General features: G+C 38.3%; 1 protein-coding gene across 1 annotated transcript in view; it reads left to right on the top strand.

Moving 5' to 3' along the window:
• The window catches only part of SVEP1 (sushi, von Willebrand factor type A, EGF and pentraxin domain containing 1), a 184891-nt gene that overhangs the window by 70882 nt on the left and 86238 nt on the right, over positions 1-27771 (top strand). The window contains exons 6-14 of the mRNA XM_027105235.1: positions 3838-4017; positions 10193-10390; positions 13189-13307; positions 15757-15886; positions 19398-19505; positions 20272-20403; positions 21034-21228; positions 22925-23046; positions 25426-25534. Coding sequence (XP_026961036.1) covers positions 3838-4017; positions 10193-10390; positions 13189-13307; positions 15757-15886; positions 19398-19505; positions 20272-20403; positions 21034-21228; positions 22925-23046; positions 25426-25534 — 1293 coding nt within the window. The remainder of the gene's footprint in view (positions 1-3837; positions 4018-10192; positions 10391-13188; positions 13308-15756; positions 15887-19397; positions 19506-20271; positions 20404-21033; positions 21229-22924; positions 23047-25425; positions 25535-27771) is intronic.

Consider the following 27771-nt stretch of genomic DNA (forward strand, 5'->3'; position numbering starts at 1 on the left):
CTGTTTTCTAAAAAGACTAAATAAATGTTTAAGGATTGCTTTAACATGAATGTCAGTCAAACGTTTATTGCAGAAGTTTTCAGCTTATGGAAATAAAAATAGTTTTGAAGTTGAAACTCATAAATAAGCATGTTCCTATCAAAAATGATAAAAATGGTCATTCTTGGTTGAAAAGGAGTATAAAATGTTTAAGAACTAAATAGGAATTATTACATATGCTTTGTTTTCCCTGAGGAGCAGTGCAAGTTTATTAAACCCAACACTTGAGAAGCAATGTAATTTGCATATGTATGAAACACCAGCTCTAATTTACTATCAGTTCTCTTGAGAGATGTTGCAAGTTCATTTCCTCTCAAGTTGGGAAGCTGGAGTCATTTCAGCAGTTTATTGGATCAAAAGCAGTTGTTTAATATGGTTTTCTAGATTTTCTATATCTTGATCATAGTAATTTGTCTCATTCACTTTTAATCCTACCTGGCTCTCGGTATTGTGCTACGACTGATGAGTGCCCTCAAGAAAAGTCAAAATATGGGAGGCAAAATATTTCTACACCCTTGATGGATACACTCAGTAAAGATTCTACTTACATGGTGGACACACTCAATAAAAATCAAGACGTGGAAGGCAAAATAATTCTGCTCATTTGTCATTAATAGTTGACTTTGGTCCAAACCATCCCAGTGATTGAAAGGCGAGGGCTTATGGTTTAACTTCTAATCTAATTCTTGAATTTTCTCTCAGGAGTAATCAATCCTAAATGAATATTTCATGCACCCAATGTTTATGTTCTGCCAACTAATATAATTTGAATGGGTTCCTTCAGAGTAGATTCTGTGAAACCGCGACTTCAGTTGAATATGCACTGAATATTTTACCCCAACTTCCTTTCCTATTGTTTTAAAGTTAAGCTTTCATCATAAGTAACTGCATGCTTCATATGAAAAATTGGCAAATGCATAAAAGAAGGAAAAAGACATCTTACCCAGAGTCTCAACAAAGTTCTTGAGTCCCAAGTGATTTTGTTCAAAAATATTTAGAGATCTCTCTGTTGTCTTGTGGCCTTTAGTGTTGCAGGAGTGTTATCTGAGAGAAAAGTGAGATTTGTTCTTTGCAGGGGTTTTTGCTTTTCGTACAATGCCTGATGCTTATTGGATTATATCTGTAAGCTATTAAAATGAGTATCCGCGCCCATCTGTTGGCATATTCAACAAGAATCCACTGTCTTGTGCTCTCCGTATCTCTGTTTATCACCAGGATGTACATGCCATCTGACTGAAAGGGTGCACGGCCGTGGGTCTCTGCAGCCCCCCACCTTTCCCTCTCCCTTCCCTGCACTCTCCTTTCCCCACCCTCTTCCATGTCTCCCCCTCCCCTCCTCTTCCTCTCTGTCACCTGCCTTTCTCCTCCTCTTCTCTTCCCTTTCTTCTCCCCTCTCCTTATTCTCCCCTTTTCTTTCCTCCTTTACTGTCCTTCCTCCTTCCTCCTTCTCCTGATTTGAAATCCTGATCTGAGTGGGTCTAAGCTAGAACTGGAGGAAAAGAAGTGTAGAAAGAGCATAAACTCTTTAGAGATAATTTTACCTAAAGAAGAACACATAATAGATTGGAGGCTCCAGTAGGGTATAGAATTTGATGGAGTTGAAGCTCTTGAGGGAATAATCTAGGAAGATAGGAGGTCGTTGTCAGAGGAGGGTGCGTGGATTGGTGCTGGCAAGGTCTAGAGGATAAGGCAGTGGAGGGGAGGCTGAAATAAGGTGAAGGATGTGGTTATTGGTGAAGAAGAGGTGAGGAATATGACTCTGGGGTATTGGAATGATCATCTACATAGATCATGAAATCACCAGCTTATGTGTGTGTGTGTGTGTGTGCACGTGTGTGCCAGAGAGAGAGAGAGAGAGAGAGAGAGAGAGAGAAATATAAAATCATTAAAGAATGAGAAGTGGCCAAAAGGTCAACAGGCAACTGGGGAGCGGGGGGGGGGGGGGGGGGGGAAGGGATGTTTTTCCTCCCTCCAGGGAGCTGGAGGTGTTTAGGAAGGAAGAGAATGATCTGGGAAGGCATTAAAGAGCAGGTCCTGTCTATAAGAGACAATAAGATTTTTTACTAGGATGAGAAAGTAAGGAAAAGTTCATAAGAGAAGTTTAGGATAGGACGGGATTTATTGAGGACTGATGATGTATTCCAGAGGGCAGGTGCATGAGTTTGTGAGTTAGAGTTGGATCAGAGCTGTGTGGGGATGACCCTGGTAGATGAAGCGATTGTCCTGAACAAGAATATAGGGCCTGCTGGAATTGACAGAGATGTACTCTAAGGCGCTCTATGGGATTTGGGTGGGCTAGGCGGTGGTAGACTCTTGCCGGAACTCAGAGCACAGATGTCACTTGGGAACCTGCAGGAGCAGTCCGAGTACCTTCTTGTAGCTTCTCGGATGCAGCGTTGAGGCAGGAGTGGCAGCGCTGGGGAAACGCACAGTTCTCTGGACAGCCCATGGCACTTCTGCTGCTGGTGGTGCAGAGGCACAGGGCCCTCTCCAGCCTCCAGAGCTTAGTAAATACTCTTCTAGCTCCTTTTTCATGGTGGTTTCAAAGTCCATAGAGAAAGGAAGTGTATCACCAGTTGCAACCTGGTCACTTCTCAGACCAGGGGAACATGATCTGGGCTCACAGGCTCTACCCCTGAGCAAGGTTGGAACACATACAAATCCCATGAGCTGAAAGAGGCGAAAGAGCTTCCCTTGGAAAATTAACAAAGGGAAAATGAATGGATGCTGGGCAGAGGGAATTAGGGTTTGCATATACCTACTGGTATCAGTGACCCAAATAACTAGGTCATAAGACAATTAAGGGTTTGTTTTTCTCTCACCTGAAAGGACAGAAGTAGGTAATCCAAAACTGCTATGATAACTCATTGTCATCAGAGACCCAGGCTTCTTTTATTTTTTTGCTGTGCCATCTTAGTGCATGAGACTTACCCTGTGATATGCTGGGGCCCTATCCTTCCTGTCTGTATTTCAGGACAAAAGGAGGAAGAGGGGAAGGCAGAAAAGGTGCTCTCTCAACTGAGATAGTCCCCACTCAAAAGCTTTTCCAGAAGTCCCATACAACCTTAGCGTATATGTCACTGGCTCTCATTTGTTGCGACGGAGGTGGAGAATTGTTATCTTCTAGCTGTGCCTGTTACTATGCTGAATAAAACTGGGAGGAGTGGTTATTGGGTGGGCAACTAGCAGTCTCTGCTGCAGCGGCAAAAACAAACAAAACAATGGTAATGCATAAGTCAATATTATCATCATGAGCTAGGATTTGCAGGAAGCGCCTGGGAAGAAAGGGGTGAAAAAGCTAAAAGGACCAGAATTGTGGCTAGAGTAGAATGCTGCAGTTCAAGATTGCAGAGGCTGAGCAGCTGTCAAGAGTCTGGGATCATTAAAAATCCCAGGATATGCCCATGAGGTCTGAAAACGGAAGTGAACCTGATCTCTGTCCTGGGAAAGACCCCTTCCTTTTGTTAGAACGTAGCCTGGAGAATCACAGCAAAGGCCCAGCTGAGGGCTGCAGGGACCTCCCTTTGTAAACCATCCCCAGTCTCCAGCCATTATTGTCCATTTAGGGCCAGACTCCTTAAACAGCTTAAGTTTCCCACCTGTAGACAGAGGTGGAACACAGTGATGTTGTTTAGGCCATGCATTTGATAAAACATAGGCTTTTAATTATCCCATACTAACTGAAAATATAATGGTGTGTTATTTACTGTTTGTAATGTGTAGGCCTTATTAAATTTATAATTATTACCTTTGTCCTCATTGAGTAGAATATGATCTAATTGTTTTCATTTCACATAGCGAGAACATGCCCTCGTCTCCGCCAACCCAAACATGGCCGCCTCAGCTGTTCTACCGGAGAACTGTCCTATAGGACAGTGTGTTTGGTCACCTGTGATGAAGGGTACAGACTAGAAGGAAGTGCTAGGCTTACCTGCCAAGTAAACGCCCAGTGGGATGGTCTAGAACCTCGGTGTGTGGGTAAGTTCTTAGAAGGCATGGTGCCTTGGATGGGTCATTTCTCTTGCTCTCTGGTTTCTCCTCTTTTCTGTGAAGACCTAGAACTAAAAACTGACTCATTATGGGTATAAATACACATCCATATGTATAGGTATATGGCGCTGTAGACACATGAACAAATATGTAGTTTTATTCCCCTCCACTGGTAAAAAGACTTCTCACCACAATCCAGTTTTCCGAATCCCTAAAGATTACAGCTTCAAATGGTAATGATTTTTGTTTTAATTGGGGCAAATTTGGATGGATTTTTAAACAGCAAATGCTGTGTAATTCCCTCAATTTTTAAAACACAATTTACCTTTACCTTGTTGATGAAAGGACAAAATTATGAACCAGTGAATGTTAAGATGGGCCGTAAAATTCTCTTTCATCAGAAGATTTTCTGCCTTGTCCTTCACTAAGAGTTGTGACATCTCACACCTGAAATTGGGTCCAGAATGAATAAACTCAGTAGCTCTTCCAGTTTGCTGCATCTTATACACTGTTGAAACATTAACGATGGTAATGATGATGATGAAATGATAATAACTACCATTAGTGAACCCTTACGATGTGTCAGATACAGTATACCTGGGAGTGCTAACAGGTAAGTCATTAAATAACCAACTTCCAAAATAGGAAGAAGAACTATATGTAGGGAATAAATTGAGGTATTCCAGGACCCTAGATGGGAAAACTAGGTACTATAACTATCTCTCTTCTTTATAAATTGATTTACAGGTTTATTCTAGTATAATCTAGTATTGGATCCAGGGCTGATAATAAGGGAAGGTGTCACCAGAAAGGATATTGGGCTTTACTAAGGGGTTCAGTAACAGTCCTAGAGTTGACCCTCATGGTGCAGGCTCAGAAAACTTATACGGGGGTATTATATATTTAAATAATAATTTAATAATAAAAATAACAAGTAAAGTTTATTAACAATGAGATACTTGTCATGACTACTGAAAGACATAGGCCTGACAGGCATAATATTTCCCTGGAGGCAGAAGCTACAAGGATTCCCAAACCACAAACAGACTTAGTTGGCATAAAACCAAGACAAAGGGAGTTAGCTTCTCCAGATAGTTCACAGAATTAAATGAAGATGATGGATCTATCCACCATAAAAAGGCTGCTTTGGCAATGGAACAAAAAATCTCAATAAATCCCTTTAGTTGGAACGTTGTCTCCCAAGATTAGAATTTGTATCTAGATATTAATGTTTACTCCTGAGAATCATCTATTTCACTGGCTCCATGGATGAGTAGCTTTTCTTGTGAGGGACCCAGTCTTTTATTAAAAATGTAATACATTTAATAAGGTTACTCTGGAGTTATTCTTTAAAGAATTTAAATTTAATTATTAAGTTTAACTTAAAATTTTAAAATTCTTTAAACTTTAAGAATTCTCTTTAAAATTATTGCGTACATCCCTGTAATGATTTAAAGTGTATGTCAATCTTGGTAGATTTGAAGTCTAACCATCAAAAGGAAATTATATCCTTATTTACAATTTATTGGGGAACAACTCACCGTAGCCCCCAAATTCTGACAATAACGATAATTACTATGAAATTTTCCACTTAAAAAATTGATAGACATGAATAGAAAGCGTATTGAAGAATAGATAGTTGCAAAACTGGAAAATTTTGAACATGAGGTACAATGAGGGAGAACTTATTCTCACCATCATAAGACAGATTATGAACCCACAGTGATTAAAATAGTACATTAATGGTACAAAGATGCACAGAACAACGGAAGCAAACATGGCTCAGAAACAAACATTATTTTTTGTAGAAGAATATAATATTCAGTAAGGGAAATTTTAGATATCCATGGGGGAAAGAAGCTTATCTAAAAATTAGTCAGTTTTGACTCACCTCATTTTTAAAAATCACTAAGTTAATTTAACTAATTAATTAAATGAGGCAAATTAAGGAGTGAAGTATAAGAAATAATATGGAGAAAATACGGATTTTAATGGAGAAGAACTTCATATAAATAAAAAGGACACTAGATTTGAATACATAAAGATGTAAATTTCTGTACTTCAAATGAACTCTCTGCATTATTAAAATGCAAACAAGAAAAAGTTATTTGAAACACATAAAAAAAAAGTCAATGTCCTTAACATTTTCTGACGTATGAAACTAGACCAAAACACAAAAATGTGAAGACTCCAATACAAAAAGAGATAAAGGAAATGAATTAAATGAACAAAGGAGACGTTTTAAAAATACAATTAAAAATAAACAAATTGAGAAAATTCTAGAACCAAAGTTATGAGATATGGGTTAAATTATACACTGATAAAATTTCTTAGATATAAATATTTTCATTATTAAACAGGAAGAATGAAAATAACATTAAATTCAAAAGCTACGAAAATAATGATTGCAAGAGAAGTTGAAAGAAGTACATAATAATAATGAAGATGAATTATAAAAGGAGATGGAATGCAGTAGAGTGGATAAGAGGAAAATCTTTGAATAAAGTAATAAAATAAATTTTAAAAAGAAAGAAAAATGCAAAACTAGAATTTTTCCAGGAAGCTATCACAAAGGAATACATGAGGTCTGAGGTTTTTATTTTATTTTTTTAAAATATATTTATTATTTTTGGCTGCATTGGGTCTTCGTTGGTGCGCATGGGCTTTCTCTAGTTTTGGTGAGCGGGGGCTACTCTATTTTTTTAAAATTTTTATTTTTAACATCTTTATTGGAGTATAGTTGCTTTACAATGGTGTGTAAGTTTCTGCTTTATAACAAAGTGAATCAGTTATACATATACATATGTTCCCATATCTCTTCCCTCTTGCGTCTCCCTCCCTCCCACCCTCCCTATCCCACCCCTCTAGGTGATCACAAACCACCTAGCTGATCTCCCTGTGCTATGCGGCTGCTTCCCACTAGCTATCTGTTTTACGTTTGGTAGTGTATATATGTCCATGCCACTCTCTCACTTTGTCACAGCTTAGGGGGCTACTCTTCATTGCGGTGCACGGGCTTCTCATTGCTGTGGCTTCTCTCGTTGCGGAGCACGGGCTCTAGGCGCGCGTGTTTCAGTAGCTGTGGCACGTGGGCTCAGTAGTTGTGGCTCACAGGCTCTAGAGCACAGGCTCAATAATTGTGGTGCATGGGCTTAGCTGCTCCACAGCATGTGGGGTCTTCCTGGACCAGGGATCGAACCCGTGTCCCCTGCATTGGCAGGCGGATTGTTAACCACTGCGTCACCAGGGAAGTCCCAGAGGTCTGAGGTTTTTAAAAGAATAATAAAATACCGTACAATACATTTATTATGCATGATTTTCTAAGAAAATGAAAATTATTAAATGAATCAAGAAAAAAAGTAGAAAAGCAAGTATATAGTTACCTATGGGTAATTTACAAAAAAATGGAAATGTTATCAGAGTTTAATTACTACTCCCAAAATGACTGAGGGATCAGTGAAACTCTTTCAAACTTTTAAAAAGCAGTAATTCTCATACCATGTAATTTGGCCCAGTTAGTGGAAAGTTAATCAGTTCATACTATCAAACTATTATTATTCGATTGCCAACCTGACAACTTTTACCAAGAAAGAAATACATATATATAGAAAATACACTAGCAATCCACATTCAAAAGAATGGTCTGCCAAAACGAGTAGAGGTTTATCCTAGGAATGTAAGGAGGGTTTAAAATTAGGTACTCTATCAACATAATAAATTACTTCATTATAAAAAATAGGAAAAATTCATATGGTTGCTCAGTATAAGATAAAAATGTATTATTATCATTTAAAACACATTTTTAATAGAACTCTAAGAAACTCATATTGATTACTGACATAATAAAAAAGTCCATCTTAAATCTGCATCCAGTTATGGAAACAATGTAGACAGTCTTATTAAATCTGGAAAAAGAAAAGGATTCCAGATTCATCCGTATTATTTAGCATTGTTCTCTAAGCTTTAGCTCTTGTAATAAATCATAAGGTTAGAGCTTAGAGGATTCAGAATCATCATTTGTAAACTACGTGTCTACCTCCAAAAAAGAATGAACCTACTTAAAGACTGAGAGTTCATTAAAGTCATAAGAATATCAAATAAACAACTCTTCTATATAAATGATAAACAGAATATATAGAGAAAAATCACATTCAAAAGATCTATAGAAAATATAAAATATGGAAGAATAACCTTAAAGAGAAATGTGTGGAACCTGTGTTACACAAACTACAAAATATTACTGAAAGACAAAAAGAACACCTTAATGTTTTTATAAAATTGTATCAAAATGTAAGTTCTCTCCAAATATATGTATACGTAAAATGCATTATCATCCAATAGCCCAAAAGGGTTTTTCTTTTTTGCCCCCTTTTTGGAATTGGGGATTGACTCCAGGATTCATCTGGAAGAATGTGTAGGCAAAACTCACTGAAATAAGATTGAAAGGGAAGAGTAATAAAGAGTAGTAAAAAGAAAGTAGCTCTACTGGGTTTTAAAATATATACTAAAACTGCAAAAATGAAGAGTATGCAAGAATTGCATCAGATCAATGGGACTGAACAGATTCCAAAACTTACGAGTTTCACGTATCATTAGGGAAGCATCATAGCTCAGTTGAGAAGATAAGATTTATTCAACTGATAATAAAGGAAAATTGGCTAGCTCCTTGGGAAAAACAAAATGAAATTTTCATATGTTTTTAATACACACCAGACACATAAATTCTTCATAGTTTTAAAAATATAAATTAGGGCTTCCCTGGTGGCGCGGTGGTTCGGAGTCCGCCTGCCGATGCGGGGACGCGGGTTCGTGCCCCGGTCCGGGAGGATCCTGCGTGCCACGGAGCGGCTGGGCCCGTGAGCCGTGGCCGCTGGGCCTGCGCGTCCGGGGCCTGTGCTCCGCGGTGGGAGGGGCTGAGGCGGTGAGAGGCCCGCGTACTATTAACCCATGTATTAGGCATAAAAGCAATGGGAAAAGATTTACCATTAGATTAGAAAAGATTAGATTAGACTATATAAAAACTAAAGACATCATTCAAAAGGTCATAAATAGTAAGAAAGAGAATATTAACAGGGAATAAAATCTTCAACAATTATGACAGCTAAAAGAATAATTTTCTTAATTTATAAATAACATACCTGAATAAATGATTTAGAGTCCCATATAGTTGTTATATTTGAACCACAGATTTGGCCCTGATTTTCCTCTTGGTCAAAGCAAAATAGGAAGTCTGGGCAACCACGTGGTACATACTGTGCAAAAACAAAGAAACATATCAATTTCTCGGGAAAATTTGCTTTTGCTGACCGAGAGGTTTGAAAGCAGTCATTTCAGGGAGGAGGCATGGTTGTGGAATATTTTAGGAGCACACAGGTTCTGCTACTTACCAGTTGGGTAGCCTCAGGAAAGTTAACTATGAGAGTTACTATTATGTTCCAGCACTCTTGTTTGTAAGTGGGAATAATAACAACAGCCCTTACTGCATATGTTTAAATGGGTCTATCCTTGTAAAGCCCTTAGAATAATGCCTGGCATATCACATGGGAAATACAGACTAAAGACGCCAGCAGTGCTCCCAGTAGAATCACTACTACAACGACAAACAAATGTGTGTATGGGGTCGTGTGTGTGTGTGTGTGTGTGACACACACAGAGACACATGCCCTGCATTAAGTCCTAGTCTGATTTTCCATTCTGTCTCCAGTCTACCTAATTCTACCTAATTCATCTGCTATTCTTCATCTGTGCTGAAAATAACATCATTAAGAGTCAAGGCCCTAACTATGACATAGTGATTCTAGGGAGAGTATAAAAGATAGAACCTAATGCACTATTTTATACTTTGTATCCATAACGTAACATTCTGCAAACTGAATGAAGGTGCTCTAAGCAAATGATAAAAGTCACAGTCGGCATTGATTTAAGTGCTCGTTAGAAATCTTTCAAGATTTTGATGCACCGGCAACATAGCCTGAGGTAACTGAAGAGAGATGGTTGAGCATTATTTACAATACAGCATGTGTTTAGTGTCACATACAGACCTCATTTAGTGACTTACGTCAGTCCCACAGCAGACCAATTGTATTTTTCTCGAGTAAAGCGAATCTGCGACATTTGCAATCTGTGGGAACGCAAATAACATTTTCTTGCTCTCCTACAATAGAGCGCCACTGTTCCACCTTTCAGAAGCCCAGAGGTGTCATCGTGTCACCCCCCACCTGTGGCAAACATCCAGCCAAACCTGGGACGATTTGTCAGCTAAGTTGCCACCAAGGATTCATTTTATCAGGAGGCAGAGAAGAAGTGAGGTGCACCACCTCCGGAAAATGGAGTGCCAAAGTTCAGACAGCTGCTTGTGAAGGTAGGTCCGTACAATGGTCAAGTTAAAAACCAAATTCTATATAATGACACATTGGTGCAGTGTGGGACTGTCCCTCTTTGCTACTTCTGCTGCAAATCTATGGTAAAAGGATAGATGTAACCCCAGAAAATGCTATGAAGATGTCTGTTACAAAATCATGGACTCACAAAATCCAATTACAATGTACCAGGCAACAATAGAAGAAATAGAAAACTAAGGATGATATTAGAGCTGGAAATCAGGTTAAGTTTTCCATTGGGAGTTGAAGATCTTTGGGGAATTTCTGGCTCCTATAAAGCAGGTGAGATTAAGTTAATTTTTTTTAAAAAAAGCAAGTCATCAGCCCTATGAAACCTGCATCTCAGTACTTTCACAAGAGAACATTGCCATCTTCCTAGCAACAAGAGCCGACTGCAGTGAAAAGGAGCTATTGAGAGCAAGAAAGAGTTCTTAGAAGTAAAAATATAAATGTCTCTAAGAGAAGGGTCGAAAAGTGGAGTGGGTGTTGTTGAAAACAATATTAGTGATTTGACAAAGCAAACTGAGAATTCCTTCAGAATGGAGAACTGATAAACAGGGAACTTGAATATCCCAATGGATCAAGCCCAAAAGATGGAAGTTAAGAGATACCTGTGATAAATCGAGAAACCCCAATAAATAGTTCCAGAAGCAGAGAGAGGATAAGGGATGGAGGAGAAGAATTTCCTCCCAGTAGAAGAAAGTCCCCCTGAGCTTCAGAAAGCCTTGAATTTTTTGGATCAAAATAGCCTCAGACCTTGTTTATCTCTTTTATATAAAGTAGTATATATCTGTTAACCCCAAGCTCTTAATTTGTCCCTTCTCCCCAACAACAAGGTCCTACCAAGTAGCTCAGGGAACTATATTCAATATCTTGTGATAACCTATAATGGAAAAGAATCTGAAAAAATATATATACATATATATGTGTATATATATGTGTGTATATATGTATGTATGTATAACTGAATCACTTTGCTGTACACCTGAAACTAACACAACATTGTAAATCAACTATACTTCAATAAAAAATAAAGTACCATTGCCAGAGAAATAGAGTTTATTGATCCATGTTCAAGAAAACAGTGAGTAATGTGACTCCAAAAAAAAATAGGGGCTTCCCTGGTGGCTCAGGTGTTAGGAGTCCGCCTGCCAATGCAGGGCACACGGGTTCAAGCCCTGGCCCAGGAGGATCCCACATGCCGCTGAGCAGCTAGGCCAGTGCACCACAACTACTGAGCCTGTGCTCTGGAGCCCGTGTACTGCAATACTGAAGCCTGCGTGCCTAGAGCCTGTGCTCCACAACAGGAGAGGCCACCGCAATGAAAGGTCCGTGCACCGCAACGAAGAGTAGCCCCCGCTTGCCACAACTAGAGAAAGCCCATGCGTAGCAACAAAGACCCAACTCAGTCAAAAATAAATAAATTAATTTAAAAAAAATAGCCTCTGAATGTTGGGCAGGCATACTTTCACTACTCCCTGTGAAATTTCCAAGGTCCAAAGTTAAGGAGAAAATCTGAAGTTTCCAGAGAGAAAAGAGAAATTTCACAAAGGAAATAAGGATCAGACTCACACTACACTTCTCATTTATAACTCTAAATGCCAGAAGGAAATGTAGCAGTGTTCTAAGAATACAGAGGGAAAATAGATATAAACTTTAAATTCCAAATCTATTCAAGCTAATATTCAAGTGTAAAGGAAAAATAAAATACTGCTTCAGATTTTAAGAGTTAATATGCTAATGCATCTTTGTGGGGGAAAATTGTCTAAGTATTAGCCCCTCTGAGAAAAGGAAAATATAAATTGAATAAAATTTTAAAGGAACAAGAATGTGAGACACAAATTAGATCAATTCGGATATATGCAGCTGCAAGTTACAGAAGACCTAATTTAACGTAACTTAAGAGGATTTATTATACCATGTAATGAGAACTTAGCTGCACAGTGACTGATGTGGCTATGTGGAATGTTACCACATCTGATTCAGTATCTGTACTGCAGAGTCTCACACTGCAAAAAATATCATTGGCTTTAATTTGTTGTTTGTTTTGCCAGTACATTTTAGCACACTAATTAATTCCATTTGACAGCATTTCCAGTGCAGTTCCTTCCTGCCACAGTCAACATTCATTTTTTCTGTCTCTTTATTTCATTCCAAAAATATTTATCAAACTCCTGTTATATGCCAGAACTATATAATACAATGGGACAAGAGATATCCTGGCATTCAAAGAACTTAAATTCTTTGGGAGGAGAAAATTTAATTTCAAAATGGCAAAACGAGTTAGGGTTAGGAAGGACAGAGGGCCATGGGAACTTGTGGAGTGAGCACCTAAAATGGACCAGTGGGGTCAGAGAAGCTTCCTGAGGAGCTTGTGTCTAAGCTGAGAATTAAAGGACAAGTAGGGGTTTCCTGGGTAAAGGGGGAAGAGAGCATTGATTCAGGCAAATAAAAGGACGTGGGCAAAGACCCAGGTATAAGAAGAACCATGGTGCTCTCGTGGGACTGAGAGTATTCGACGTGGAGACTGAGTTCTGGTAGGGGATTTGTCAGAGAGGAGGGGATTTGTCCCCTCCTAGGGGAGCAGGTGCCAGTTCAGGAAGGGCTTCATAAGTCATCCTGAGATACATTATCCTGAAGGCAGTTGTAAATTCCAAATCAGTCAGGAATTGGGATGTAAAAAGCGAGTCACGGAGTATTAATGTCTTTTTACCTCTCTCTTAAACGACTTAGAATTACACATTGATATGTTAACTGATTTGTGTATTTTCTGAATCAGATGTGGAAGCTCCTCAAATCAACTGTCCTGCGGACATAGAGGCTGAGACTCAGGAACAGCAAGACTCTGCTAATATCACTTGGCAAATCCCAACAGCTAAAGACAACTCTGGGGAAAAGGTAAGGTTTGAGCAAATATTTGCATCCTTTGTCAGATGGATTCTAAATACACTGCAAATATGTGTGCTATTGAAAACTTACTAATTAATGATAGTGCCCTCTCTAGCTGTACTCATAAATGTTAATGCCCCATCTGATAGAAGAATGATCAGCCTTGAATTTTTCATTAGAAATTTCAGATGAAAATCTCAAAACGGAAACCCTTCATTCTGCGGATTCGTTGGCTGAGAATTCTTTGCCCCTTCCTAGGCTCTGAAGATCTTTTAAGAAAAAGAAAGATGGGGAATCAATCTTGGTTTCTATTTTTAAGCATATGTTTTAAAATATGATCCTGAAATGATTGCATATTGGCCAGTCTGAAGAAGATAACATCAGTGTTTCTTACTCAGCTTTTTTAAAACCAGCATTATTCAGAACACAGTATTTTAGTCTAGTATATACAGTAGCTTGAGGTAATTATCCATCAGATGCTAGGAAAGGAATTAGGAATTTAACACCCTCTTAAATCTATACTTTTACTGTTCACATACATGAAATGCCCTTAAATAGTATATAGTTTTTACACTTGCATGTAAATATGTAAGTTGTGTCATTCAAGGACATGTGCCATTCAAGGACACACACACAATATGTTCTGATAATTGTGTTGAATAAACACAATATACTTTAAAAAATCAAGATAACTTTTTTAAAGTGTATTATTAAATATAGTCATCACTCTGTATATTACATCTCCAGGATTTATTTATCTTATAAGTGGAAGTTTGTACCTTTTGTCCACCTTCACCCCTTTTGAGCACCCCCATACCCCTCTTCTGGCAACCACCAAACTGTTCTCCGTATCTGTGATCTTTTTTTTTTTTCCTGCCACTTATTAGCGAGATCATATGGTATTTATCTTTAGGTAACCAAAGACAAGGTAACTTTTAAATCTGATTTTAAAAGTGTAAATGTAAATTATAGTACTTACTATACTGTCAGTGATGTGTGCGTTGAGTGCTCCCTCGTGTGTAGTTTCCACATTCTATTAAGAGGCCCGTGAAAACATGCACTGTCATCATCATCCTGGTCATTGTCATCAAATACTAAGAAGAGTGCAGGGACATACTTCAGGATCCATGAGAATTTAGACAAAATGTAGCACCTGTGTGTTGCAATACTTTTTCAGAATACAGTGGAAAAAACCAATGGATCTGACCTCAAAAGTATTTCTCAATTTTTTTAAATAAACTTATTTTTTTAATTATTTATTTTTGGCTGCGTTGAGTCTTCGTTGCTGTGCGTGGGCTTTCTCTAGTTGCGGCGAGTGGGGGCTACTCTCTGTTGCTGGCGGGCTTCTCCTTATGGTGGCTCCTCTTGTTGCGGAGCATGGGTTCTAGGTGCACGGGCTTCAGTAGTTGTGGTGCCTGGGCTCAGTCGTTGTGGCTCGTGGGCTCTAGAGTGCAGCCTCAATAGTTGTGGCACATGGGCTTAGTTGATCCGCGGCATGTGGGATCTTCCCACACCAGGGATCGAACCCATATCCCCTGCATTGGCAGGTGGATTCTTAACTACTGCGCCACCAGGGAAGTGCCTCAATTTGTATTTTTAATAGTTCTCTAGCAAACTAGAGAAAAATGCTTCAAATATGTCAAATGTTAGAATGTTTATTACATCACATATTAATATAAATTTATCTTTATCACATTATAATTTTCAAACGGACTAAGAAGGCAAACATATGGTTCAAAAAGGGAAGAATATATCTATATCATGCAATCATATGAGAATTTAATCTTACCATAAGACATTAAGAAACTGCAAATTAAAACAATGACCTCATGCCATATTTTTGATTTACCAAAAGGTAATGATATTTAATATAGATCAGAGAACTTTGAATGGGAACTTTGACAATGATACTATCAATTGGAATGCAAATACTAACTAATACTAACAATGGGAATACTAACAATGGGAATACTAACAATGGGAATGCAAATACTAACTAATACTAACAATGGGAATTCTAACAATGGGAATGCAAATACTAACAATGGGAATGCAAATACTAACAATGGGAATGCAGATTTTTACCGTGATCTGGGAAATAAATTTTGTATTATCTATCAATAAAATGCTAATGACTTTGAGGTTAATAATTCTGTTTCTGGAAATTTATTATAAGGACATAATAAAAATATTTTAAAATTATCTGTACAAAACTGTTATCGTAGTGCTGCTTACAACATTAAAATTCAACATCTCATATGTATCCCAGCTCTATAAACTATATAGACAAATAGTCTAGAAAGAAGTATACCAAAGGCTACGTCTGATTTTTTTTTCCTTTTTGCTATACATAAAATATTGTGTCTTTTTTACTTCTTTGCTAATAATATATAAACCAAAAAATAATAAAAGTACTATTAATCTTAACTTTAACTTTCCTGACATTTCTCTCCAATAGGTGTCAATCCACGTTCATCCAGCTTTTACCCCACCTTATCTTTTCCCAATTGGGGATGTTGCTATCACGTACACAGCAACTGACCTATCCAGCAACCAAGCCAGCTGCACTTTCCATATCAAGGTTATTGGTAAGTCTTCACATTACTTGGGTAGGTTTGTGAAAATAATCCAGTGCCCCCAAAGACTTTCCTTCTCCTTTATCTTCAACAAGTCCTTTCTCACTGATTCTTCCTTCTGTCATTGAAGCCACTTCCTCTTTGAAACCTACGTACCCTTTAATTATCACTCTGTCTCTTTGACCCCTTCCTAGATGAGCCTTTTGAAAAGTTCCCAATGGTTGCCATCTCTTTTGGCTTAACTGCCATTTATTCTCAAAGTCACTCAAGTCTGGCTTCTGTCTCCTTCGCTCATAGAAACTACTTTCATCAAGGTTACGGTGATCTCTAGAGCTAATCCTACTGCACACTTTTTAGTCCTTATTTGACATGTTTCCGTAGATTTTACATTATTAACCGTGCTCTCTTTATCAAAACTGCCTCCTTCCATAGCTTCTCTGACACCAGTCTTTCTGGGGTTTTTCCCCCCATTATTCTCATTTTTCCTCCTTGATTGCTTTTTTAGGCTTCTCTTCCTCAGACCAACTCTCAAATGTGGATCGTCCCCAGGATTCCGGCCTTGACCTTCTTCTCTTTCTCTCTCTCTGGTTTTCCTGGTAATTTTGTTAACTGACAGCTCCCAGATTTCTATCTCCAGCTCAGATTTCTCTTCTGAAATTCAGAGCAGTGTATAATACTGCCTACCGACTTTCCCACGTGGATGCCCCACAGGTACTTCAAACTCACCCAAACCTAAAATATTTCTTAGCTCAGAAAATGGAGTGAAGACCTAGCTACCATGCAGAAATCTGGAAGTCATTCTTGATTCCTCTCCCTCCATCACCAACATCTAATACCTCATCAGGTTCTACTGGTTTCATCTCCTTAGTATCTCTGAAATCTGTCCCAGTCTCTCCATCCTCACATCCCACTGCTATACATCACTCCTTCTTTTTAATTTTACTTTATTGTTTTGGTTTGGTTTACTCCATCATCTCCCAATTGGTGTTTGTGCTTTCAATCAATTCAGTAGATACCAGATACCCACCAGCAAGACTTAATACGTGGAGAATATATGAAGTGGTCTGTAGCACTCAAGAGCACAGACTCTGAACCCAAACTGCTTGACTCCATAGCCAGCTCTCCCACTTAAGGCAGCATAACCAGTCACTCTCTGTGCCTCAGTTTCTTCATCCAGAAATAGAATTAATAAATATATTACCTTATAGGGTTATTGTGAGATTTTTGATTAGTTAAGATATACAAACTACTCAAGGTAGTGCCTGACACATTAAGCTGTGTGTAAATATACTAACATTTTTGTATTTTGGTCTCAGATGTATTTTTAATGTTTATTTTAAAATTCAGTACATTAAATTCATTTCATTTTAAGACTTTTACATAACCTCTTGAAATAACCAATGTGTATCAAACTGGCTTCTTACCCTAGAAGTGATAGGTTTTGGTGAAAGTAGGTAAAAAGACTCATGTGAAAGTCAGTCTAGTTCATGTCATAGTGCTTAGTTGTTTTTAATTGCTTTTTCAAGGTTGTTTTAAGCATGAACTTTATCAGTCACATGAAAAATATGTTGGGTGTGTTTTTATGGCGCTGTGATTTTAAACATGAAAATGTGATTCAAGAGTTTGCCAAGTTTTCGTTTTTCACAATGAAGAGTCAGCATGATGAAATGTCAAAAGTGTACTCGAGTGTCTAGCTAGACACTAGCTGAATTTTCAAATTATGAAAGAGAGGAAATGGGAGGGAGGAGGGGACAGGAGAAGGAGGGGGAAAGAGAGAGTGGGAGAGAAAGGGAGGGGGAGAGAGAGACACAGAAAATATTCCAAAGCCTGCATTTTCTTGTTTTCCTCAGATGAGGGGGGGTGTTGGTGTCTTGATGATAAATGAGAGGAAATAGGAACGCTGTTGCTTAACATTCCACAGAGTGCTGCCTCACTTGCTTTGAATGGACTTTCTCTCCCTCGTGGAGACAATGCATCTGGCTGGTCCCTCCAATTCTTTGACAGTCATTGGCCTTGTCTTACTGCTCTCCTGTCCCTGAACTTCAACTTTAAACTGTTTGGCTAAAATCAGATAAATTTAGAAAATCTTGGAACTATTTCATCTGCAGTTTCTTTTGGGAAAATAGTAAATACTGTCGGATTTGTAAATTTAACTGTGAATTGGCTTGATTCAGAATTCTCAAAGTGCACTGACCTCCTACGAGCGTTCCTTCATTCTTTTCCTTATTCAGCAACTTTTTCTGAGCATCTGTTATGGGCCAGGTGCCCTGCTAGGCCATGGAGACCTAACTGTGAGCAAAGGAGGCTCCACTGCTGGTCGACAGAGTTTACAGCCTAGGAAAGTAGTAAACCAAAGATCCTGTACTAAGGAAATGACAAACGTGAGGAAAAGAGAAAAACTGAACATTTATTCATAAGACTTAGCTTAAAACAAAAATCTATATATTCTCCAGAGGTAGAGCTCGTTTAATTTCAGAATTATATGTTTCCGTGTGTCATTGATAGTATATCATCCTAGTCTTGAGGTCTATGACTACAATTTACCAGCTTAATGACCTAAGGCAAGTCTCTTAAATTTGCCTGGTTTCAGATTCCTTACCTATATAATTAGAAAAGTAGTATTCGTCCCTCAAAGGCATGTTGTTACAAATAGAAGGACATTTCAAAAGTGTAAACATTAATAGTTATGTTAAAATTTCCTCCTTTACACCTTCTTTGTTGTCCTTTACTGACATCCTAAAAATTCCACCACATTCCGTCAGAGCTTTGAAACCTGGCTTATCCGTGCCACCTCAAACCCCTCCTTCAGTGTAGATTACAGTGCCCAGCAACAGACTCACAGTTCTTTCATTTCTACCATGGCTTTCACCCCCTCTCCACTGTAGCCCCCCATTCCCATGTCCACACCCTGTTCTTTGTCTTTACCTGGAATTTATCAGCCTTAGGAATCTTAGACTCCAGTGTCCCATCTATGGACATAACCTCCTGGCCTTCCAACAATACAACATCCTCACTCACATCTTACGTATTCTACAGCATGACTCGGATCTCTGCCCATTGGTCCTTCCATTTAGCATCTATCAGCCCTTCCGTTAAGAGGAGGATCGTGGGAATGATCCCAGTGAAATGACTGCCTTGGTCATTGCACGTCTTCCAATTATCTGGGAAGGTTTTCTACACTTCTAGGTGGGTCAGCTCAACTACCAGTGGCGAAACTCACAAATTAAATGCTCACCGTATCCTGAATTTGCCTTTCATACTGCTATGCTCATGGTGATTTTAGCAATCTGGTATTCCTTCTTCAACAGGCAGAGGGAAGTATAGCAAGAATCAGCTTTTTCTTTTGATGTTGAGGTCAGGGATGAAACATACCTCCTCATCAAAGGGACCCCAGGGCCAGCCTTATGTCTAACAAGGTCAGGGTTCTCTGCCAGCACAAGTAGACTTTGGTTCTCTCTTGCAACCCTCCTCATCAGTTTTGAACATCAGTTGTGACTTCATTCTCTGATCTCATGTTCTTTAGATGTAGAACCACCTAGCATAGACTGGTGCAGATCCCCACCTCCAGTCCAGGTCTCCGAGAAGGAACATGCCGCCACCTGGGATGAGCCTCAGTTCTCGGACAACTCAGGTGAGAACGCAGAGATCGTGTTGTCAGTATGTTACCACCAAATGATACTTTATTTTAAAAAGCTTTTAAAAAGGTAAAAGAGAAATGAAAAGCAAATTACATCTAAATAGAATGAATAATTATATAAGGTAATACGTTTTAATGCTAGGATAAGTATATATAATTTAACATTATTAATCTTACCTATTCATGGCGTTTCCTTTCATTCAGTATTCAGTGGACATTATTAAACGTGTACAAGGTGTTTTATTTGAAAGTGTTCTAATAAATTCATTGAGTCTCTAAGCTTCCATTGTCCTAAAGACATAAACTATGCATCCTTTTGGTAAATCTAACGCAGTTCTATGTTTTCATACTCAGTTCTTAAACATTTGTCAAAAAAGTTATAAAAATTCATGGGAAAACAGAAAAAAATGGGCTAATATAGCTGAAATTCACTTTAAAGCTTTGACCAAAACCCCAAAAGCAATAAGAATGCAAGTTAAATAGATTTCTTAATTAAATTTCCAGTATTCACAGTGACTGACCTATTCAAGGGAAATACTTTATTTAGTAAGAATGCCTTAATTTAATAGGTTTTTGAGTCAACAATTTCTGTGTTATAGCGTAAAATTATATCTTTTATTTTCTACTAGCGGCCAAATCAGTACAAATAGAATGCCCAGCTGGTTTGTATAAACAGAAAATGAAAATTCAAATCAAATAAAGCGACTGCACACAATAACCCTCAAATTGGATTCCTTCTTTCCGCTTCTTTCCTTTCTAGGGGCTGTGTTGGCCATCACCAGAAGTCATACACCAGGAGACCTTTTCCCTCACGGGGAGACGGTAGTGCGGTACACAGCCACTGACCCCTCAGGCAATAACAGAACATGTGACATCCACATTATCATAAAAGGTATACTCTGCATAAGCCTCCAAAAATCTAGTTGAACTTGATATATGTAATCGCTGTTGCGCTCTATTTTGTGAAAGAAAATAGTCCATGAGCAGTAGATGTTTAAAGTTAGAATACTGACAGATTTTACTGAGATTTCTGATCATTATTCCTTCACTTCATGGTAAATAGAAATATTTTCTTCTGGGGTAGTCTTTAATTAACGACTTATTAACATTTTCTCCAAAGTTGTAAAGTATTGTTGTCATGATCCTATTTTGAATGCTTGAGAAAACAGATTCAGAAAATGTATTTCCTATGTAATGTTGTCTGGTTTTCATTTTTCTTAAAGGAATGCCAAAAGTAACTTGCAAATCAGAAGTACTTTATCTTTTCATAAAATATGCACAGTTACACATAGGTAATTAATTACCCATAATTACACATAGGTACAGTTTTTTAACTGTACCCACCTAGGAATCAAAAAGCAGACTTTGCAACAATCCCACACTAAGGATTTACTGTGAGAGTTTTTCTAGGAGTAGTGGTGGACAGGAGGAATCCTCTTCAAAATTCAGCTTAGACTCCTGGATTTTAATTTGTATTTCTTATACCACTGTATATGAGGAATACAATTTTTTTTTTACACAGGTTCCCCCTGTGAAGTTCCATTTACACCTGTAAATGGGGATTTTCTATGTACTCAAGATAGTGCTGGAGTTAACTGCACATTAAGTTGCTTAGAGGGCTATGATTTCACAGAAGGGTCTACTGACAAGTATTATTGTGCTTATGAAGATGGTATCTGGAAGCCACCATATTCCACTGAATGGCCAGACTGTGCTAGTAAGTTCTAATTATTTTCTGGACTCCTTTCATATGTGTGAGTATGTATTTGTCTGCCTATGTGTATAACTTTCTAAACATTAAAGGGAAAAATTGCTTTAATATAGGGATTAGGTTTGGTGAGTGGAAAACGGTGCCGTGAATTTGAAGTGTTTGCAGCTAAGAGAAATGCTTGTCCCTTGACTTAAGATATTAGCCCCCCAGAGTCTTGCTACTTATCGGATTGCTATAGGATAAGATTCAGTTTATGGCAAAACCATCTTGGCGCTCTCATTTTCATTTACCAGAATTATCCAAAGAGACTTGTCAGCATGTCATTCTTGACTTGTAAACTTCAACTTATAAAGTATAGTCTTACAGTCTTTAGAAGAGCTTATGTTTAAAGTAAGAGCCGATATACGTGATGCAGTGAGAGATCAGTCACGTTCTCTTTAGAAGTGATTCAGATTTAGAGCTATTCTGTAATCTTATATATTATTATAAAAATAACCCAATATCTTTGTCTAGTGTAAATAATATTTTCTGGAGTGAATCTTTGATCTAGTACTGTAGATGAAGTTTAAATGCCAATGTCTTAGAAAAACAGTAAAGCCCACTTACTTGAGCTATTTTTTTCCCCAAATTTGGGAAGCAAATAAAAGTGATATCACTCACCTCTATCAAAGATTTAGACAGTAGGATTTTTTTTTTTTTTTTTTTTGCGGTATGCAGGCCTCTCACTGTTGTGGCTTCTCCCGTTGCGGAGCACAGGCTCCGGACACCCAGGCTCAGAGGCCATGGCTCACGGGCCCAGCCGCTCCGCGGCATGTGGGATCTTCCCGGACCAGGGCACGAACCCGTGTCCCCTGCACTGGCAGGCGGACTCTCAACCACTGCGCCACCAGGGAAACCCTAGACAATAGGATTTTAATGCTGATGCTATTAGGAGACATCGTCTCTGAATATTCCGAGACATCTTGCTGAGTCTAAATTCTAAGCTTCTGATCCAAGGAAAAATTTATCTTTGTGAAATTACACTTTCAAGAAATAGAATTTCACATAATATTCAGAAAATTTTCAGTGTCTATTGTTTGCAAATATAATATACACATATAAGTTATAAGTTTACATAAATATAAATTATAATATCTTTTTTTTTTTTTTTTTGCGGTACGCCGGCCTCTCACTGTTGTGGCCTCTCCCGTTGCGGAGCACAGGCTCCGCACGCGCAGGCCCAGCGGCCATGGCTCACGGGCCCAGCCGCTCCGCGGCATGTGGGATCTTCCCGGACCGGGGCACGAACCCATGTCCCCTGCATCGGCAGGCGGACTCTCAACCACTGCACCACCAGGGAAGCCCAAATTATAATATCTTTGATGCAGCTAGTATTTTTCAAAGATTCCCAGGAATATAATGAGGAGAATTTTTATATCTCTTTTTCTCTTAAATACTCATTTTTTAATATGATTGGAAGGCAAAGAATAATATATCAAAGCAAACTCATCACCGGGTAACTGGGTACAGAGCTGCTTGGCTCATGGTTTATTATGATCAATTAATGCCTGGAAACGTTCCTTAACTGTCATCTTTTGTTTTTATAAAAATCCCAAAAATCATGTCAGGATTAAAATACCAAGTTACAGTTATTCCACAGAAAATTAAATCGTTGTTTTGAAAACACTAACCAACTGGAGCTGTTTTTTCCAACATTTTCCAGTAAAACGTTTTGCAAATCATGGGTTCAAGTCCTTTGAGATGCTGTACAAAGCAACTCGTTGTGATGACACGGAGCTGTTGAAGAAGTTTTCTGAAGCATTTGAGACCACCTTGGGGAAAATGGTATGTCAGTAGCATTCCTGTGTTGTTTGCCGTATTTGAAAGGACGCTCGCTGTTGAGTTTTTTGTAACCTCTCTGGGTCCCCTGCCACAAAAATTCTTTGTCCCGATGATTCCCTTCTTCTTTGTGACCCAAACTTGCTCCTCGTATTTAGAATTATTCATAGGATTTTGGACTTCTGGAGTGAATTATATGTAAATCTGTGTTAAAGCACTTTGAATTTTTTAAAACACTCCAAGTCAGAAAGGGAAGCTTAGGGTCCATGTGGTTTGAGAATGTCTGCTTTGTTATTTAAAGTATGACAAAAATGCCATTGTAGGCTGTATTTCTTTTATGATGAGGAGATCATTGAACATTTAAAGGATTTTCTTTTTCATGTGTTTTCATTTAGGACTCTTTCAGTGATTCCAAGAAAGCAAAACGATGTATTTAACTGTATTGAATGTCTTGAAGGCAGGAAATGATGACATATATATATATATATATATATATATATATATATATATATATATTTGTATCCGTAACAGAGTTGAGTGGCTTAGATTTTGGATAGATTCTGAAAGTAGATGTAGTAGTAGTAGTAGATTTGATACAGAGTGTGAGAGAAAGCAAGGCATCAAGGAGGCGGAGTGTACAGGAGCATAGATACAGGAGTGAGTCCACATGGTGATGTAAGTGTGTGAAGGAAGGATCTTTTGTGACTATTTGATCTGTGAAAAAAGATGCGGAATGATCAGCCTGGAGTGTGGATGGGGAGGAGTTGCTGGAGGTTTGAGAACACAGAACATGGTATAAAATAATTTTCTAGGAGAGCATAAATGAATATTCTGGGGAAATGTAGTAGGCTTGGCAGTAAGCAGCATTGTGTTTTCTCCTAAGCTATGGTTGAGCATGTGGGCGCAAATGTGGAGAAAGCAGAGCAATGAATTTAACCAGGGTTAAAGGTCCTCCAGGCAAACATATTGAGGAGGGTGTATGCATGGGAGTAATTCATGGTGGTAGACCATGGGATCCAAGATGGGCAAATAAGGAAGTGAAGACATCAGGAGCTGAGAGACAGTGAGGAGGTGGGTAGCATCAGTGGATTATAGATTCTGATGAAGTCAAAGAATTGTTGGATTCTTGGGAGTAGGAGAAGGTGCAGTTACTGGTAACAACGAGGTCTGAGGGTATGATCATGAGACATACCCTCAAGTGTATGTCTCATGTATGTCAAGTGACAAAGTAGAGCTGGGGGCTTCCCTGGTGATGCAGTGGTTGAGAACCTGCCTGCTAATGCAGGGGACACAGGTTCGAGCCCTGGTCTGGGAGGATCCCACATGCCGTGGAGCAACTAGGCCTGTTGCCACAACAGAGCCACAACTACTGAGCCTGTGCTCCGCAACAAGAGAGGCCGCAATAGTGAGAGGCCCACGCACTGCGATGAAGAGTGGCCCCCGCTTGCCACAACTAGAGATAGCCCTCGCACAGAAACGAAGACCCAACACAGCAAAAATAAATTAATTAATTAATAAACTCCTACCCCCAACATCTTCTTTAAAAAAAAAAAAAAGTAGAGCTGGAAGACAGAAGAGGAAGAGAAAGTGAGACTCCAAGGTGATAGAAGGATCAGCTGGGTGGATGCAGAAATCACCGAGGGCTCTAACAAGGACGGTTACCAAGCGCTCTCGGAATGAGAGGGTGACTCAGAGTGGGGGAGGGCTGTAGGTGATGGCCACAAGGAGGGTCAGTGTGTGGTATAGTTGATTGCAGGAGCTTCAAAACTGTGAGGCTTCAAGGAGGTTCATGGGAGCATGATCTGGAAACAGCAATAAAGAGTGAGGAGGACACTTCCTCCATGCCCACCACCTAAGAAAACTAGGAAGTCAGGTTTCATTGAGAGCAAAAATGAAGAGAACATAAAGAGAGGAGGTTAAAAAAATAATAATAATAATAGGAGATTGGCTGATTACTGACTGTGTGTTTCAGAGGGCATCGAGGAAGATTTTGAGGACTTGGAGAAGGGTGGGAGATAGGGTCAGAGAAAAGGGAGCTAAAGAGCCATTAATAAAATGTTGTAAATCAACTGCACTTCAATTTTTAAAAAGCCAAATGGGGTGAAAGTTAAGAGACAAGAGATATCCCAAGAGTCCTGGTTCTCTTGTGGTAAGTGATATAAACCGAAAGAAAAGGCATGAGGCTAATCCTGGTGGTCCACAGGCACTTAGAGGAGGTAGGGGAGGGCATGGAGGAGGTCAGGAGCCTTTTTAAGGGCAGACAGAGCTCTAGGGCCCTCTCTTCCCTCCTGCTGATGGAGAGGTGAAGGCCAGAGGAGCAAAGGGCTTATCCAAGGCACACCCAGATGTGAAGTACATTTTGTCCTCTTCATTTTTTATTTGCAGGTCCCATCATTTTGTAGTGACGCTGATGACATTGACTGCAGACTGGAGGACCTGACCAAAAAATACTGCCTCGAATATAATTATGAGTATGAAAATGGCTTTGCAATTGGTAATGAAATTATTTAGTGTGGGTAGTTGGCAAAACTGATCTGCAGACTAAGAAAATCATTCCAGAAGAGTGGGGCAAACTGGAAAAATGATCTTTCATTCATTTATTCATCAAGTATTTTAAGATGACTGGATAACTTGATACTGTGCTTAATGATCTTTATAAATATATTACATTTGGGGTATCAAATAAATTCTTTCAAAATATTAGCCAAAATGCCTCACGATAATAAAAACTAAGAAAACTAAGTCACATTATGATTGTAAAATTCAAATATTCATATGAGATCTTAGAAGAGAATAGTAATAACTATAAAGTACTAACAACAATTTTTATATGACATTTAACTTAAATTGCAAGTAAGCCATTTATTCAAATCTAATACACCTTCAAGTGGAATTCTGATGTTTTCTTCATGTAGAGTCTGAACACTTTTTTCTTTCTTTTTTTTTTTTTTGAGATATAATTGACATATAACTTTTATTAAAGCTACTCCAAAGTGTGCTATGTGATTTTTTCGGCTGGTCCAACTGACCATTTAGCTTACTGTCTTCAGATTTCTAGATTTCAATTGTGTCTCTCAGTTAGCAAAATTGTCCTTTCCAGTAATTATTTTTATTTCATTCTTATAAAACTGTCCAGAACTTGCAGAGTAATGTTTTAAAATATAATCGTGATAACAAAATAGTGTCTTGTTTAAAGCACATGAACTCTACAAGCAACTAGTAAGGTCTGAATCCTGGCTTCCCCACCAACTAGGTGTGTGATCTTGAGCCCAAGTTCTCAAACCACTCTGTGCTTCCATTTTCTCACCTATAAATTGGGTATATAAGAGTACTGAACTCATACAGCCATTGTAAGGATTAAAGGAGGAAGTACAAGTATAAATAAAGTGCTTAGAAGGTTATTTGAGACAGTATTAATTCACATGACAGCAGACATCCTTTTTGTTTCTGACACTAGTCGTGTTTTTAGTGATTCAGCACTGAGTGATGTTGAATGTTGCTTTAGATTTTTAAATTTAAAAATATTATTTGTGCATATGTGTCTATTGCAAAAATTTGAAAAATGCTAAAGAACGATATTGAGATAACCTGCAGTCCCAGAAATAATTCTGTTAATATATTAATGAATATGTAACTGTACATGCGTATGTATGCTGACCCATACTATTTTGTAAACGTGAGTTTTTAGGACATTTTTATGTCATAAATATTATACTTCAATACAATTTTAATATCTGCATATTATTTTATGAGTCAGTTTGCCATAATTTATATAAACAATTTCCTATTGGTAGGCTTAAGTTGTTTTCCAATTTTAACTATTATGTACAACTTCTCAGTGAACATATCTGACATTAAAGTTTTAGATAGAAAAACACAAGGTGGCATTGGCAGGGGAGCTGGCAGTGGCACATCTAGAATAACAATGCCTCTTCGGTCACACATGACCCAGGTTTCCCTCAACCCCCAGATTGTTGAGGTAGGTTGCAGGGGTGCAGGGATACACACAGAGGGAGTCAGTTGTCATCATGAGGCTTTGAGATGGGTGATGTTTGTCATTCTAGAAGGACCCAGATGGCATGTGGTACAAGTGATCCTAAGAGACAACCCTTCCTTCTTGAGTGTCCTCACAACAGAGTCACAAGATCAGCATAATGGTTATAACACCTTGGCAAGTCATAATGTATGGAAAATAAAGGGCCAATAAATATATTAAAATTGTTTGATCTTATAATAATCATGTAATTCAAATGAAGACTAAAATGAGATGCCATTTTTGACCTGTCAGATTAACAAATTTGAATAAGAATCATAACACCCAGAGTTGGCAAGGGTGTCAGGGGAAAAAAATCATATTCATGTATTGTGTGTAGAGGAGACATTGAAGGGCATTTGACGATATGTATCTAAAGGATTAAAAATGCTCAGACCCAGAAATTCCACTTCTAAGGATATTTCTCAAGATAAAAGTCATGCTAATGTACAAACATGTACCACTTCTTATAAATTCTAAGGTGTACACTTTTCATTTGGGCATCTCTGAAATTGGGATGTGTCTTCTCATTGATGGTGTCTTATACTTTATGAAATAGTGTATGTACAAGGATGTTCTAAAATTTTGAAATAACCTAAAAGTTTGAAGATAGAAACCTGCTTAGTCTGTAGTATAGCTGTAGAAGAGAATATTATGAAACCATTTGACACAGAAATATTATATTTTTGAAAAAATTT

The sequence above is a fragment of the Aethalodelphis obliquidens genome, unplaced genomic scaffold (genome assembly GCF_003676395.1).
Source record: "Aethalodelphis obliquidens isolate GAN/ISIS:26980383/991018 unplaced genomic scaffold, ASM367639v1 scaffold7, whole genome shotgun sequence".
NCBI lineage: Eukaryota > Metazoa > Chordata > Mammalia > Artiodactyla > Delphinidae > Aethalodelphis > Aethalodelphis obliquidens.